This window comes from Oncorhynchus tshawytscha, linkage group LG32 (genome assembly GCF_018296145.1).
Source record: "Oncorhynchus tshawytscha isolate Ot180627B linkage group LG32, Otsh_v2.0, whole genome shotgun sequence".
Lineage (NCBI taxonomy): Eukaryota > Metazoa > Chordata > Actinopteri > Salmoniformes > Salmonidae > Oncorhynchus > Oncorhynchus tshawytscha.
This window is the reverse complement of record NC_056460.1, coordinates 14,421,402-14,438,901: the sequence shown is the minus strand read 5'-3', so window position 1 is coordinate 14,438,901 and position 17,500 is coordinate 14,421,402. Positions and strand designations below refer to the sequence as shown.

Below are 17,500 nucleotides of genomic sequence, written 5' to 3'. Positions count from 1 at the left end.
ATCGAAAATGTAGAGCACCGGACGTCGACTGGCGGAATTGATTCGTTTTATGGGCAATGCACTGTGAATGTTGTTTTTTCATTGCTAAGTTCCAGGTTGATTGAAATGCTAAGTTCAGGGTTGACAACATCTCCTCTACAGAAATGTGTCGGCCAAATCCCAAAATAGAATACTGCTGCATTCCCTTTAAACCAGCCCTCCGCATATTGATCAGTCCAGGTTATAAGGAAAGGAGAAGGCCCACAAAGCATTCCACACACACATACACACACACACACACACACACACACACACACACACACACACACACACCGATATAAACCCTGCCGTCTCAAAGTCAGTGAGTGAATCTACTGCCATGTGAGAGAGCAGGAAGAGAACACATTTCAAACCAAGGGGGAGAATCTTACTACTTACATCCTGCATGGGGGCATTGAAGAGAGTGCAGGAGGACAACTGAAAAGATTGAATCATACCCTGGGCCACTCCCTGTAGATCACAACAGATTAGACCTATACTCTACTAAATCAGAACATGTAGCCGGAATGCCAGTCTGTTTCTTGCATTACTGCCAACACTCGTTATCATGTTTGACCGTAAAGGAAAAGGCGTTGACAATATGGTGCACAAGCAGACTGGCACTCAGGCTCCATACAGCACAGTAACCTGGGCCACACAACAGATAATACTCTACTAAATCATCAGCCACTCATCCATAAACATTGCTGGCTAAGTTAACCATTACACCGACACACTGTTACACCCCCGTAATATACAGGCAATGTGTTCCACTGTGATTCACAGGTGGGTGGATTGTTAGAAAACGCATCAATAGTGTTGGACTATACTGTAACTTGTGCTGGAAGATACTGTAAGCCTACTTGATTCGTTTTGACTGTAAAATAATACATACATAAACTCTATTTTCAACCAAAAACAAACCACACAAAAGACAAGTTTTGAAAAAAAAAAGAAGAGTAGCCCAAAAATTCCCAAAGGGGCTAAATGACAGTGGTCTTGAAAGCAGCCAACAGAAGAATAGTAGACTGACATTGAAGGGACAGTCCAAGTAGGAAAGCCACACCAACAGTTTCCCCACAACAAACTACCTCTTCACGTGGAGTTGTGATTATGTCCTTTTTCCCCCGTTTCACGATAGCGTTTCTCCTGTGCCTGGGCGTGAGTCGCATTTCCTGTTTGAACTATGGCATGAGGCAGCCCACAAACAAACACACCACAGTGACAGCAGAAACAACACAGACACAACAACAAGGCTTTGATATGGATTTGTGTTTCAACTCATTAGCCAAAGTCTATGAGAAGTCGCCTGACACCAGATTTGTAAGCATGCGCTACATAAACCAACATCACGGACTATAGCCCCGTCAGAATCATTTGGATACAGCACATAGGCTACAAATCTGGGTTCCGGTGATGAGAAGTGACCGTTTCAGACACAGGTTATATAAACCCGATGAGAGAGATCTACTGTAACCGCGGGTGTTTCAGTAAAACGCTGACTGCTCTAAATAGGCATTGGATTGTCGTGTTGATTGGGCTATCCTCTTACGATGGCACACTATGGGATTAATACTGAGGACGAACTGGGGTGCACATGGATAAACATCGAAAACATTCACGACTGCCAATGCTAAACAAGGAAACCCCTTCCAAACAAGATTGAGAATATATCATCTTTGTCAGATGGACTTAACTACCCTGTGAAACGTAAGATATTGAAAGTAAGACTAGTTTATAAAGACTCATTTCTTGTGGCATGATGTCACCAATGCATGCATATCAACTACTTCTAGTGATCTAGTTCAACAGTACATCATGCATATCAACTACTTCTAGTGATCTAGTTCAACAGTACATCATGCATATCAACTACTTCTAGTGATCCAGTTCAACAGTACATCATGCATATCAACTACTTCTAGTGATCCAGTTCAACAGTACATCATGCATATCAACTGCTTCTAGTGATCCAGTTCAACAGTACATCATGCATATCAACTGCTTCTAGTGATCCAGTTCAACAGTACATCATGCATATCAACTACTTCTAGTGATCCAGTTCAACAGTACATCATGCATATCAACTACTTATAGTGATCTAGTTCAACAGTACATCATGCATATTAACTACTTTTAGTGATCCAGTTCAACAGTACCTCGTGCATATTAACTACCTTTAGTGATCCAGTTCAACAGTACCATCGTGCATATGAACTACTTTTAGTGATCCAGTTCAACAGTACATCATGCATATCAACTACTTCTAGTGATCGAGTTCAACAGTACATCATGCATATCAACTACTTCTAGTGATCCAGTTCAACAGTACATCATGCATATCAACTACTTCTAGTGATCCAGTTCAACAGTACATCATGCATATCAACTACTTATAGTGATCTAGTTCAACAGTACATCATGCATATGAACTACTTTTAGTGATCCAGTTCAACAGTACATCATGCATATTAACTACCTTTAGTGATCCAGTTCAACAGTACATCATGCATATTAAAACCACTTTTGGTGATCCAGTTCAACAGTACATCATGCATATGAACTACTTTTAGTGATCCAGTTCAACAGTACATCATGCATATTAAAACCCCTTTTAGTGATCCAGTTCAACAGTACATCATGCATATTAAAACCACTTTTGGTGATCCAGTTCAACAGTACATCATGCATATTAAAACCACTCTTAGTGATCCAGTTCAACAGTACATCATGCATATTAAAACCACTCTTAGTGATCCAGTTCAACAGTACATCATGCATATTAAAACCACTCTTAGTGATCCAGTTCAACAGTACATCATGCATATTAAAACCACTCTTAGTGATCCAGTTCAACAGTACATCATGCATATTAAAACCACTCTTAGTGATCCAGTTCAACAGTACATCATGCATATTAAAACCACTCTTAGTGATCCAGTTCAACAGTACATCATGCATATTAAAACCACTCTTAGTATCCAGTTCAACAGAGCTCATCGATAGACTGGGAAAACAACTAATTTCTGCAAGAGCAGCTTAGTATATTTTTGTCTGTCAATAAGTGTTGTTAAGACAACTATTCCTTGTCGTCTTGTCCTACCAGCACTGACTTTGTTGATAGCTTCTTTACTGAGGAAAAATGTACTTGCGACAACGGTGATATTCTCACCAAGCTATCTTTTAAGGTGACTGACTGTAAGTTGTTCTGGATAAGAGAGTCTGCTAAATGACTAAAAGGTCAAATGTAACAGCAAGACATTGTAGTGAAAACAATCCTGCAAATCACAGACAGCCAATGAGAGTCCAATCGCTGCTTAGCCTAATCTATGACAGATCAACATGCTTCTTTTCCACAAATGTGCTGTACACCGCAAGCACACACACAGCCAGACCTTTACAGCATCAGTTACAACATTCACTTACCACACACACACACACACTAGTGTTGTCATGATACCAAAAATGTGACTTTGATAACGATTCCTGGTTTAGTATCATGGTAGTTGATACCATCACGATACTCAATATCAGGAACGATACCGTGGCTAAAAAAAGGCGCATTGCCAAATGTACAGAATGGCACTTGATCCAGATAGCCATGCATGCGTTAATGAATCAATTAACCCTAACCCCCTTATATATATTTTTAAAAATGGCTCTGCCTTTTGGGCCCTTATGTGCTTGGGCTCAGAGGAATCAGCCCCTGTAAGCACCTGTATTAAATCAGGCCCTGGGAGTGAGTGCTTGTTTTGGCTGATTTAACGTGGTAACAGATGACAAACAATCCATTTCCCTTCCATTCGTGGCCTTGTTTTATTGTACTGATCCACAACATTTGCATGGCAGAAGCAATATCTTCTTTTATAAACGTGTGCGCTGTGTCTTTGACACTTAATGACGTCACTCAAACACAGTGACAGGAGAGACCCGAGGCGAGGGAGACCAAGTGAATGAATAATGTGTTTGGCAATGACCGTGTGGTTTTTGGTGACAAATCAGCTTTGATATCGGCATGTGTTGCATTATGGTTTGCATTATTATCACAAACACAGTACTAGGGTGGTGAATTGATGTGGACTTCAGCTGTAAGCTAGCAAGGAAAGTTAGCCTACAAAGCTGGAAGCTAAAAAAGTGATCTTATTACATTGTAAAGTGTTCTAGCCTGTAATGGACATTGTTTTGCGAACAGTAATTAACAGTTGCTCAATTTCTACATGCTGTGTTGCATTATTCAAGTGTGTTAACTTCTGCGCAGCGTGAGTGGGGAGCTAACATGATACAGCCCAGACTCCCAGTGTGAGCAGTGGTTCTTCAGGACAGACTAGAGTCAGTATGAGTGGGGAGCTAACATGATCCAGCCCAGACGCTTAGAGCAGGACAGACTAGAGTCAGTGTGAGTGGGGAGCGAACATGATGCAGCCCAGACTCCCAGTGGTTCTTCAGGACAGACTAGAGTCAGTATGAGTGGGGAGCTAACATGATGCAGCCCAGACTCCCAGTGTGAGCAGTGGTTCTTCAGGACAGACTAGAGTCAGTATGGGTGGGGAGCTAACATGATGCAGCCCAGACTCCCAGTGGTTCTTCAGGACAGACTAGAGTCAGTATGAGTGGGGAGCTAACATGATGCAGCCCAGACTCCCAGTGGTTCTTCAGGACAGACTAGAGTCAGTATGAGTGGGGAGCTAACATGATGCAGCCCAGACTCCCAGTGGTTCTTCAGGACAGACTAGAGTCAGTGTGAGTGGGGAGCTAACATGATGCAGCCCAGACTCCCAGTGGTTCTTCAGGACAGACTAGAGTCAGTATGAGTGGGGAGCTAACATGATGCAGCCCAGACTCCCAGTGGTTCTTCAGGACAGACTAGAGTCAGTATGAGTGGGGAGCTAACATGATGCAGCCCAGACTCCCAGTGTGAGCAGTGGTTCTTCAGGACAGACTAGAGTCAGTATGAGTGGGGATCTAACATGATACAGCCCAGACGCTTAGAGCAGGACAGACTAGAGTCAGTATGAGTGGGGAGCTAACATGATGCAGCCCAGACTCCCAGTGTGAGCAGTGGTTCTTCAGGACAGACTAGAGTCAGTATGAGTGGGGAGCTAACATGATGCAGCCCAGACTCCCAGTGGTTCTTCAGGACAGACTAGAGTCAGTGTGAGTGGGGAGCTAACATGATGCAGCCCAGACTCCCAGTGTGAGCAGTGGTTCTTCAGGACAGACTAGAGTCAGTATGAGTGGGGAGCTAACATGATACAGCCCAGACTCCCAGTGGTTCTTCAGGACAGACTAGAGTCAGTGTGAGTGTGGAGCTAACATGATACAGCCCAGACTCCCAGTGGTTCTTCAGGACAGACTAGAGTCAGTGTGAGTGGGGAGCTAACATGATACAGCCCAGACTCCCAGTGGTTCTTCAGGACAGACTAGAGTCAGTATGAGTGGGGAGCGAACATGATACAGCCCAGACTCCCAGTGGTTCTTCAGGACAGACTAGAGTCAGTATGAGTGGGGAGCTAACATGATGCAGCCCAGACTCCCAGTGGTTCTTCAGGACAGACTAGAGTCAGTATGAGTGGGGAGCTAACATGATGCAGCCCAGACTCCCAGTGTGAGCAGTGGTTCTTCAGGACAGACTAGAGTCAGTATGAGTGGGGAGCTAACATGATGCAGCCCAGACTCCCAGTGGTTCTTCAGGACAGACTAGAGTCAGTATGAGTGGGGAGCTAACATGATGCAGCCCAGACTCCCAGTGTGAGCAGTGGTTCTTCAGGACAGACTAGAGTCAGTATGAGTGGGGATCTAACATGATACAGCCCAGACGCTTAGAGCAGGACAGACTAGAGTCAGTATGAGAAGGGAACTAACATGATGCAGCCCAGACGCTTAGAGCAGGACAGACTAGAGTCAGTGTGAGTGGGGAGCGAACATGATGCAGCCCAGACTCCCAGTGGTTCTTCAGGACAGACTAGAGTCAGTATGAGTGGGGAGCGAACATGATGCAGCCCAGACTCCCAGTGGTTCTTCAGGACAGACTAGAGTCAGTGTGAGTGGGGAGCTAACATGATGCAGCCCAGACTCCCAGTGTGAGCAGTGGTTCTTCAGGACAGACTAGAGTCAGTATGAGTGGGGAGCTAACATGATACAGCCCAGACTCCCAGTGGTTCTTCAGGACAGACTAGAGTCAGTGTGAGTGTGGAGCTAACATGATACAGCCCAGACTCCCAGTGGTTCTTCAGGACAGACTAGAGTCAGTATGAGTGGGGAGCTAACATGATGCAGCCCAGACTCCCAGTGGTTCTTCAGGACAGACTAGAGTCAGTATGAGTGGGGAGCTAACATGATCCAGCCCAGACGCTTAGAGCAGGACAGACTAGAGTCAGTGTGAGTGGGGAGCTAACATGATACAGCCCAGACTCCCAGTGTGAGCAGTGGTTCCTCAGGACAGACTAGAGTCAGTATGAGTGGGGAGCTAACATGATGCAGCCCAGACTCCCAGTGGTTCTTCAGGACAGACTAGAGTCAGTATGAGTGGGGAGCTAACATGATGCAGCCCAGACTCCCAGTGGTTCTTCAGGACAGACTAGAGTCAGTATGAGTGGGGAGCTAACATGATGCAGCCCAGACTCCCAGTGGTTCTTCAGGACAGACTAGAGTCAGTATGAGTGGGGAGCTAACATGATCCAGCCCAGACGCTTAGAGCAGGACAGACTAGAGTCAGTGTGAGTGGGGAGCTAACATGATACAGCCCAGACTCCCAGTGTGAGCAGTGGTTCTTCAGGACAGACTAGAGTCAGTATGAGTGGGGAGCTAACATGATGCAGCCCAGACTCCCAGTGGTTCTTCAGGACAGACTAGAGTCAGTGTGAGTGGGGAGCTAACATGATGCAGCCCAGACTCCCAGTGTGAACAGTGGTTCTTCAGGACAGACTAGAGTCAGTATGAGTGGGGAGCTAACATGATGCAGCCCAGACTCCCAGTGGTTCTTCAGGACAGACTAGAGTCAGTGTGAGTGGGGAGCTAACATGATGCAGCCCAGACTCCCAGTGTGAGCAGTGGTTCTTCAGGACAGACTAGAGTCAGTATGAGTGGGGAGCTAACATGATGCAGCCCAGACTCCCAGTGGTTCTTCAGGACAGACTAGAGTCAGTATGAGTGGGGAGCTAACATGATGCAGCCCAGACTCCCAGTGGTTCTTCAGGACAGACTAGAGTCAGTATGAGTGGGGAGCGAACATGATGCAGCCCAGACTCCCAGTGGTTCTTCAGGACAGACTAGAGTCAGTATGAGTGGGGAGCGAACATGATGCAGCCCAGACGCTTAGAGCAGGACAGACTAGAGTCAGTATGAGAAGGGAACTAACATGATGCAGCCCAGACTCCCAGTGTGAGCAGTGGTTCCTCAGGACAGGCTACAGCCAGCAATGGGTAAGTGAAGCAGGCACGGTGCTCTCGCGCTATAAGTGGACATTGGCTGTGCTGATAGACAGACTTGATCCTCTCTCAATCAGTAAACGACGTGAGACACATTTGACAGAAGAACCGAAAGTACCAAAAATTCTAGCACTGAACCGTTTTTCATGTTCTAGTATAGAAAAAGTCCTGATGTTTGGGTTTACTGTGCAACACTAACACACACTGCCCTCTACTTCCTTACCTCTTTCTTGCGGTTCTTGAGCATGTTCTGGAACTTGGACAGCTCCTTGTCCTGCTCGGCCTTGATGCGCTTGGCCTCGTCCCTCAGCCGGTTGGTGTGCTCCTGCTCCAGCCTCTCGATGGTCTGCTTCTGCTGCCTCTCCAGGTTCTCCACTTCCTGGTCGTAGTGGCGCTTCTTACTCTGCAGAATGAGGACGTCATTTTGATTCGGTGTCGGCTCGTCCCTTTCACTAGAAATAGAACTGGTATCCAAACACTGGTCATCAATGAATGACTGGCATATTACAGAAAGCCATGGCATTTCAATGGCATCCCGTTTGCCTTGGATTTACTAGCTGGCTAGTGGATTCAGTCTCTGTCTAAACTGTGAGTGGCAGTTTGACTGACATACAGAAGGATTTACCTCGTCCAGAAATAAGTAATGACGTAACAGGAGCAAAAGGCACATGGAAGCTGTGGTGTGGTGTGGACGGGACATACCTCTGTAATACTGGGCAGGGACTAACTGGTCTTACTGGGTTAATTCAGCTTACTGTTTCAGAGCCGTGTGTGGTTTAGCATGCTCCTTCAGGATTGGTTGTGACCACACCAATCGGCAACCTTCTGTCACTGTGCTAGGTTGGACACAGTAAGACTGGGGCCAGGGTCACGAACAGGCAATTATAGTACCACAGCACTACATGCAATTGCAGTACTACACGGTACCTGTCGATAGGTCTCAAAGCACCTCCCATTGAGGCGTCGACAACAAAAAAAGGATAGTGACTCACGGTCGTCTCCTGTTCGAAACGGCGGCAGATCTGCTCTTTCTGCTGCTGCAGTTTATTGCTGAGCTGCTGCTGGGCCCTCTGTTCCTCTTTCTGCAGGAGACGCAGCTCCCTCAGCTCCTGACGCCTGGGAGAGGAGGGGGGAAAAAACTGTGAGAGAGGAACACCTTTTTCTCCAAAAGGAGATTAACCAACCCAAAGCAATGGAGGAGGGTCTCTCGAAAGACCAATGAAAACGTTATATAACAAGACATCTCGATGCACACGGCTCAGTAGCACTTTGATATGCAAATGGGCTGAGGTCAAAAGGGGGTGCAACGCAATATTAGGAAGGTGGTCCGAATGTTTTGTACACGCAATATACTAAAATAGCTACATTCGCTGGTTCATTCAGTTCAGTTAGAGCCTAAGCTTGAGCTTATACCGCGGGAGAGATGGATTATATCTGTGCATAGTATTGGCATATATTTCAATGCATAAAGCTCAACGTGCTAATTCCTGCAAACAAATCTTTACCTGAGGAACCTCATCTCCTCGTTCTTGGTGTCATTGTCGGTGATGATCTTCGACGTCGTCACGCTAACCTCGACTCCATCCACCACGAACCTACGGGTCTTCTTCAGTGTCTTCTTCTGGCGCTTGGTGTCCTGAAAAACAAAAATGGTGGCAATAAATATACCATCAATATACTGTAGTTGGACAACTTTATGGGATAAAGCGGTCATTATAAACATTACAATTCATAAGCATTTATAACACCGATAATAATGTATGAAGCATTTACAATGGTGTATTCATGAGGGTTATTACTGGTTTACTTAGCTATTACCAATGGATTTGATCAAAGACATTCTCTAAAGAGAGTGTATTGTGATGCCGTACCTGTATGGAGAGGGGTCCTGGCTCCTTGGTTTTGGTCAGGAAGCTGGAGATGGACAGGTTCATGTCTATGCTGCCGTTATCTGCAGCAGAACTACTCCCAGAGTCCGAATCCCTCTCCTTCTCATCCTTAGACTTCACTGGAGTCCCTGTCTCCGCAGTTGGCTTATACTCCACTCTCTCTTTCTCTCCTTCCTCCTTTTTCCAGACCGCTGAAAATGCAGGTGTGAGTTTGTCGTCCACCTTAGTCTCCTCTGGGGTTGTCACGGTAACCTTTGCTTCCCTGCTAGGCTCCTCGTTGGCTGGTTCTTCCTCAACTTCCATCTTGCCTTCTGTTGGCTCTTCCTTGGCCTCTGACCCTTCTGCAGTGATCTCATTCGTCTGGACCTCAGCTGTGTCCACTTCCTTTTCATCTTGATTGGATATGGCCAGTTGCTCCATCTCCTTGTCCCCTATGGTGACTTCAGCATTGGAAACGGTTCCTTCTGGTTGGGGCTCTGCTGGTTTCTCAGCTGGGTCTGAAGAAGATATCTCACTGGCTTCTGTTGGGGAAACCTCTGTTATTTCTGGAACCTTCTCCTCCTCCTCTTCCGTCACCTCTACTGGTTTCTCTCTGGCTTCTGTTGGGGAAACCTCTGTTATTTCTGGAACCTTCTCCTCCTCTTCCGTCACCTCTACTGGTTTCTCACTGGCTTCTGTTGGGGAAACCTCTGTTATTTCTGGAACCTTCTCCTCCTCTTCCGTCACCTCTACTGGTTTCTCACTGGCTTCTGTTGCCTCTCCATTCATTGGAACACCAAGGGTCTCATCCATTTTCTCCACTTCTGCAGGGACAGCAGGCTCCTCGACGGAGCCCGTGTCCACAACCAGGTTCTCCTCTGGCTTGGCGACACTTGGTTCAGGGACCTTTTCAACAATCCGTGGTGTCGGGATAACCGGTTCAGCCTTCTCCGGTAAAGACTCCAGGATGGAGGCTGAGGGAGACTGAGGGAGTTTCTCGTCCTCCGTGCTGGCAACACTGGCATCGGACGGCGCACGTTTGTGACCCTGAAGAAGACGTGATGAAAATCAAAATGTAGGTTCAAAATAATCAACAGATCATGTCTAGATTAGCATATTCAAATAATAGAAAATTCTAAATATATCCTTCTAACCAATAGCCACTCACTTTCCTTATTCTTGTCACGTCAGCACATACTGTTCTTTATAATGAAGGATGAAGACCACAGAAAAATACACACTGTCCATCTATAGCGTTTCACACTCTCATCTGGTTCTTTTTCTAACTGAGCTGTCTGTGGTGTGACATACCCGTTGTGTCTCGCCATCCTCCTCCTCTTCTTCCTCCTTGTGATCCTCAATCTCCTCGTACACCTCAGCCTTTGCTTCAGCGATCAGCTCCCTCAACGGTCTGCTGTCTGTCACAGTACTCAAAAATGGATGCTGCAGCGATAAGAAAAAGAGAAAGATGCACAACATTGAGAACACTTTTAGATATAAAGACTTGTGCGATTTCAATATTGCAGTCAAAGAGGTGCAATTGAGAAACCTACAAAACCTGACATAGACTGACCAGGTGAATCCAGCTGGAAGCTATGATCCCTTATTGATGTCACCTGTTAAATCCACTTCAATCAGTGTAGATGAAGGAGAGGAGACAGGTTAAAGAACGGTTTTGAAGCCTTGAGACAATTGAGACATGGATTGTGTATGTGTCATTCAGAGGGTGAATGGGCAAGACAAAAGATTTAAGTGCCTTTGAACAGGGTATGGTAGTAAGGTGCCAGGCACACCAGTTTGAGTCTGTCAAGAACTGCAATGCTTCTGGGTTTTTCCATACTCAACAGTGAATAAAGAATGGTCTACCACTCAAAGGCCATCCAGACAACTTGACATAACTTTGGGAAGCATTGGAGTCAACATGGGCCAGCATCCCTGTGGAACGCTTCCTAAACCTTGTAGTCCATGCCTCTGAGTTGAGGCTTGAGGGCAAAATGGGGTGCAACTCAATATTAGGAAGGTGTTCCTAATGTTTTGAACGCCCAGTGTATATTTAGTCCAAAAATGTGAAGTACAATCTTCATAACCTGATTAATAGACAAAGCACACTGTCTTCCCTACTGTACAGATACTGCAGTCATAATGCAACCCTTTTCCAAACAACAAAACCCAAGTCTTACCTTGTCCTTCTTTTGCCAGGACACCCGCTGAACATAATCAACCGCCGGCCTAAGAATTTGCAGCTTCTTCGCTATCAACACGTTCGTCGGTGGTGGACTACTGTTCTGCATTTTCACGCCCTTCTTTGGGCTTTTGGTAAAAGATACCAACGATACTCCTGTTGTACTGTCCCACATGTCTTCTTACTGTCTGTCTGGACGTCATTCTGTCTAGCTTGGCGGTCGCTCTTTAAACCCTTTCGGAAAGAAAAGCCTGTTGTGCTGACGGAGGCGCAGAGGGCATAAGTAAGTGTCGTTAGCACGCTAGCTAGCACACCAGGTACCTGGCTGACACAGATGTACCTTAGATGCACCGGCTGAGCAGCTATCGGATCATGATCAGGGCCAATATGGCCATGTATTTAATTTGACAGGTGGCCGTGGGATGGATTGAAGAGGAGTGCTGTGCTAGGGGCGGGGGTGGACAGGAGGAGGTGGGCTGAGGAGAAGAGGAGGTGGGCTGAGGAGAAGAGGAGGTAGGGTGAGGAGAAGAGGAGGTGGGCTGAGGAGAAGAGGAGGTGGGCTGAGGAGAAGAGGAGGTGGGCTGAGGAGAAGAGGAGGTGGGCTGAGGAGAAGAGGAGGTGGGCTGAGGAGAGAAGAGGAGGTGGGCTGAGGAGAAGAGGAGGTGGGCTGAAGAGAAGAGGAGGTGGGCTGAGGAGAAGAGGAGGTGGGCTGAGGAGAAGAGGAGGTAGGGTGAGGAGAAGGGAAGGTGGGCTGAGGAGAAGAAGTGGTGGGCTGAGGAGAAGAGGAGGTGGGGTGAGGGAACAAAGGGGAAAGTGCAGGCAAAAGGGGGGAACAGGTGTGTCACCATTACCTGTAGAAGTTGTGCCACATTCCATCTGTTGTCCACATTCTTATCGAGACACTTTCTTAGGAAATCACTGAACTCGGGAGACCTGAAGAGAGTGAATGGAGATCGCTTGTAATAGCTACAACATTGAAAATGGGTTACAATTAAACAGTGTCATCTATTCCGCTGAAAGGCATTGAGGTAAATTAGAGTAGGTAGAACCATCTCAACAGATATGGCAGGTGCAGAGAGGAGTGAATTAGTGATACAATCTCTCTAGGCAAGAAAGTGCAAGAAAAGGAACATTGTGACAGCGTATCAAAAGGGCATTTCTTCCTTCCCATCCTTCCCATTTAACTGAGGCCAAACCTAGACAGAAATAACTTGTCTGCCAGGCTGCCACATCACTGACTGACACGCCAGACTTACCAGCGCGACGGCTGCATCAGGGTAGGAGGATCGGCCTTGGCTATTTTCAGCAGGACTCTCATTGGGTTCATCTCGTGGTTGGGAGGCTCAATCTGGGCCATCTCGATCAGAGTCACCCCCAGGGACCAGATGTCAGCCTTGTAGTCGTACGGACGGTCCTTAAACGTCTCACACATCACCACCTCCGGGGCCATCCTGGGAAGAACGGATAAAAAAGAACCAATCAGAGGATATGAAATGTTTCTGTGAAATATGAATGACCAATGAAAAAGGGACAAAATATATTAGGTGAAATGTAAATGACAATGAAACGAATTGTGTGGAAATGTGTAATTGTATCATTTCTGTACAGTAATATTGGGATTTTGTAGGCTATACATTAAGGTTTCTATAAATTGAAATATAAGTAGATATTTTTGGAGGGGGGAATACATTAAAAAGTATATCAAGTTGACTGGTCAATTCAGAAGAATGGGGAGAAATAGTAGTTTGATGAATTACAACAACATGACAGGTTTTCATGTTTGACTCACCAGTATGGCGTCCCGATGAAAGAGTCTCTTCTCTGTAGTGTTTTGGTATTTTTGGCCGACACACCAAAGTCAGCTGAAACACCAATGGGAAACAGTGCTGCTGTTAGCAACTAGGGTACAACGTGTTGTTCATAAGAATTAACCTAAGCCAGGGGTATTCACCCTGGGGTCCGCGGCCCCTTAGAGGTACTGCAGAGGGTCCGCAAATATATACACAGTATATATTGAAGTGATTTAGATTTTTTTGTTTTACTTAAATGTTTTTATTAATATCGTTAGCATCAACAGAATATATTTTTTAAATGACATACACTACTGTTCAAAAGTTTGGGGTCACTTAGAAATGTCCTTGTTTTTGAAAGAAAAGCACATTTTTTTCTCCATTATAATAACATCAAATTGATCAGAAATACAGTGTAGAAATCGTTCATGTTGTAAATTACTATTTTAGTTGAAAACGGCTGATTTTTGATGGAATATCTACATAGGCGTACAGAGGCCCATTATCAGCAACCATCACTCCTGTGTTCCAATGACACATATAATGATTTTTATTTATTTATTTTTTATTTTACCTTTATCTAACCAGGTAGGCAAGTTGAGAACAAGTTCTCATTTACAACTGCGACCTGGCCAAGATAAAGCAAAGCAGTTTGACAGATACAACGACACAGAGTTACACATGGAGTAAAACAAACATACAGTCAATAATACAGTATAAACAAGTCTATATACAATGTGAGCAAATGAGGTGAGATAAGGGAGGTAAAGGCAAAAAAGGCCATGGTGGCAAAGTAAATACAATATAGCAAGTAAAACACTGGAATGGTAGTTTTGCAACGGAAGAATGTGCAAAGTAGAAATAAAAATAATGGGGTGCAAAGGAGCAAAATAAATAAATAAATAAATAAAAATTAAATACAGTTGGGAAAGAGGTAGTTGTTTGGGCTAAATTATAGGTGGGCTATGTACAGGTGCAGTAATCTGTGAGCTGCTCTGACAGTTGGTGCTTTGATGAGAGGCAGTCCAGTGGAGGGAAGTGGGAGGAGAGGCAGTCCAGTGGAGGGAAGTGGGAGGAGAGGCAGTCCAGTGGAGGAAAGTGGGAGGAGAGGCAGTCCAGTGGAGGGAAGTGGGAGGAGAGGCAGTCCAGTGGAGGGAAGTGGGAGGAGAGGCAGTCCAGTGGAGGGAAGTGAGAGGAGAGGCAGTCCAGTGGAGGGAAGTGGTAGGAGAGGCAGTCCAGTGGAGGGAAGTGGGAGGAGAGGCAGTCCAGTGGAGGGAAGTGGGAGGAGAGGCAGTCCAGTGGAGGGAAGTGGGAGGAGAGGCAGTCCAGGGGAGGAAAGTGGGAGGAGAGGCAGTCCAGTGGAGGGAAGTGGGAGGAGAGGCAGTCCAGTGGAGGGAAGTGGGAGGAGAGGCAGTCCAGTGGAGGGAAGTGGGAGGAGAGGCAGTCCAGTGGAGGGAAGTGGGAGGAGCCGACATTCAACAAATTTACTCCTTGATTAAACAATACAGTTCTCTTCCAAAAACTACAATGTCTGTTATGAACAGAGTGCACAAAGTTTTGTAGACTTGACCCTTTAGAAACAATTAGAAAAAATTGCATTGTTTAGGAGGGCAAGAGCAAATTGAGTTATTGCACACCCTCAGTTCACAGACTAGGCGTTCCCGAACAGAAATATGCAAATACATGCTGGAACGCGACAATAGGATTGCGCTAGCTGATGCTTGGCTCTGCCCAAACTTGGCTTGTTCTGCCCACTAGGCTTACTTTTCTCCCATTGGGAACAACACTGTTGGTGTATCTTGGGTTAGTTACCAGCATCTTTGATGATGATGTGGGAGGTCAAACTAATGAAAAAAACTCTACCAAATCTATTTATTTAAACATGTTATTTACTTCTCCTTGCCAGTATCATTCACCTGATGATAAGACGTGACATTTTTTTTTGCTAACGTACAATAGTGGTCCCAGGGTCGCTGGCTTTCCTGGGAGGGGGTCCCTGGCCAAGAAAATGTTGAAGACCCCTGGCCTAAGCCAATCTATACAAGTTAGACAATGGTTTCTGAAATACATATAGGCCTTCAGCCAAATCCAGGCTTATTCAAAAGCATAACAGTAATCATGTTAGCGACGCGAAAAACATGCAACAGAACATTTATTTTTACGTAACGTGTGCATCTGAACGATGACATCATGTGTTGTTTATAGCAGAGTGGGTGTGTGTGTGTGTGTGTTTGTGATTTATCTTTCCCACAAAGTCTCTCACTGCCGGTCACTGACATGCAAACAGGCACTTTCACAGCCACCTTTGTTATGTCACTGTACTAACACAAACCCTACTTTGTACTGCATTATCACATCAAGCCTGTTACAGGCACAAAGTTAAGACTCATCCTAATACACAACCTACTGCATGATGAGTCGGGAGCTTACTGTGTGGAGCAAACCCCTCACTGTGTACCAATATGACAGAACAATGATGACATGCAGGCTTTCCTAACACGCAATCGATTTGTAGGCAGTTAGCATTGCCATAATTGAGTGACATAACTGATTCGTAGATGACAGCTACATTATTACGTGATGGAACATTTCTGTCTGTATATTGTGTTATAAATGTTATGATAAACCTAACAAACAAAGACCACCTTATTCCTCTATTTTTTTCTTCTACATCTGCGCTAAACATATTTGGTGTTTCATAGCGGTGATTACATGCATTTCGTTTTGACTAAACGCACCAACAGATGCACTCTCGAACATCCAAGAATGCACTTCTATGGTGTATCCAAAATCTCCCCCTGGCCCTACTAAAAGCGGCAATATGTAACTTTTTGGTGAACCAACCAAATTCACATAGAAATGTGAGTTATAAATCTGTCGTTGTCATTGAAAGCAAGTCTAAGAAGCGGTAGATCTGTTCTGTGTGTGCTATTTCTATGATTCCCGTTCTTATGTTTCGTTTTTGTGTCTTTTACTTTTGGTTCTGTACACCAGCTTCAAACGCTGAAAATATGGTTGCAGTCATTGCAGCTAAAGGTGGCACAACCAGTTATTGAGTGTAAGGGGGAAACTACTTTTCACACAGGGGAATTGTTTGATGCATAACTTTGTTAATTACAGAAATAAAATACCTATACATTTTATTGGTTATTTGTAAACTCAGGTTCCCTTTATCCAATATTAGGTTTTGGTTGAAGATCTGATAATGTTCAGCAAAAAAAATATGCAAAAATTGAGAAAATTACAAAGGGGGCAGATACTTTGTCAAGGCACTGTGCAATATTTTGGATTATTGAAAATATATTTCAAAGTAGTTTAGATGGTACAATGATTCTCTACACATTGCTTGTTTAGTCAAACTGAAATTAGGCAAACTATTATAATTTTAGCAACCAGGAAATGGTGGAGCGACAGCCGAATAACCTTTTTTCTAAGAGTGTATGGTAATGCATTCTACCTTAGTGGTGTGCATTGACTGTAATAGTGTCTTCTACTAAAGGACTAAATGTACATGTTAAGCACGCATAGTTGGTTAGGGCAGTGGTTTTCAAACCTCTACTCGTGGACCCATGCACGTTTCACATTTTTGTTGTAGCCCTGAACTACATCACCTGAAACGCCTATCCAAGGGTTTGATTGTTGACAAGTTGAATCAGGTGTGCTAGCTGTGGAATAGTTCTAATACATGGAACGGCTGCGGGTCCCCAGGCAGAGGTTTGTGAAACACACAGGGTTAGGTAACTCCCAGCCCCTCTTCCCCAGTCTCTTACCCAGTTTGACGTCTCCGTTCAGGGAGAGCAGGATGTTCCCAGCCTTCAGATCTCTGTGGATCACCTTGTTGTCGTGGAGGTAGAGGAGGGCCTGGAGGGTCTGCTTACACACCACCCGGATCTGGGGCTCTGTCAGGGGCCTCTCTAGCTCTGAGGGACCGGGGCCACATAAACACATACTTAGCATTCCTCCTCACACACTGGGTTTCACGCACGCAGTCATACACACACGCAGTCACACACACACACACACACACACACGCAGTCACACACACGACTGAATCAATGAAGAATGTTAATACCCTCTACCTCATCAATGTAGTATGAGCGTGGTCTACATCGTGTTGGTGCTAATCACTGGTAGTTCAATATCAGTTAACTGTTACTATACTGTTATATCCATTACGTTTCAGTCACATAATATTGTTAAATACATTACCATTGT

The 17,500-nt window shown here is 45.2% G+C and overlaps 1 protein-coding gene across 4 annotated transcripts in view; it reads right to left on the bottom strand.

The window, feature by feature from the left end:
• Nucleotides 1-17,500, bottom strand: part of LOC112230259 (STE20-like serine/threonine-protein kinase) — a 45,183-nt gene that overhangs the window by 10,720 nt on the left and 16,963 nt on the right. Inside the window, exons 4-15 of one of the 4 annotated variants that reach the window (XM_042310944.1) lie at nucleotides 17,056-17,205; nucleotides 13,285-13,357; nucleotides 12,752-12,946; nucleotides 12,347-12,428; nucleotides 10,625-10,756; nucleotides 10,049-10,360; nucleotides 9,317-9,973; nucleotides 8,951-9,081; nucleotides 8,438-8,561; nucleotides 7,669-7,848; nucleotides 1,110-1,202; nucleotides 418-489 (exon numbers count right to left, since the gene is read on the bottom strand). In XM_042310944.1, the coding sequence (XP_042166878.1) occupies nucleotides 418-489; nucleotides 1,110-1,202; nucleotides 7,669-7,848; nucleotides 8,438-8,561; nucleotides 8,951-9,081; nucleotides 9,317-9,973; nucleotides 10,049-10,360; nucleotides 10,625-10,756; nucleotides 12,347-12,428; nucleotides 12,752-12,946; nucleotides 13,285-13,357; nucleotides 17,056-17,205 (2,201 nt within the window). Of the gene's footprint in view, nucleotides 1-417; nucleotides 490-1,109; nucleotides 1,203-7,668; nucleotides 7,849-8,437; nucleotides 8,562-8,950; nucleotides 9,082-9,316; nucleotides 10,361-10,624; nucleotides 10,757-12,346; nucleotides 12,429-12,751; nucleotides 12,947-13,284; nucleotides 13,358-17,055; nucleotides 17,206-17,500 lie in introns of all 4 variants that reach the window. The other 3 variants (XM_042310942.1, XM_042310943.1, XM_042310945.1) reach the window with 3 other exon arrangements.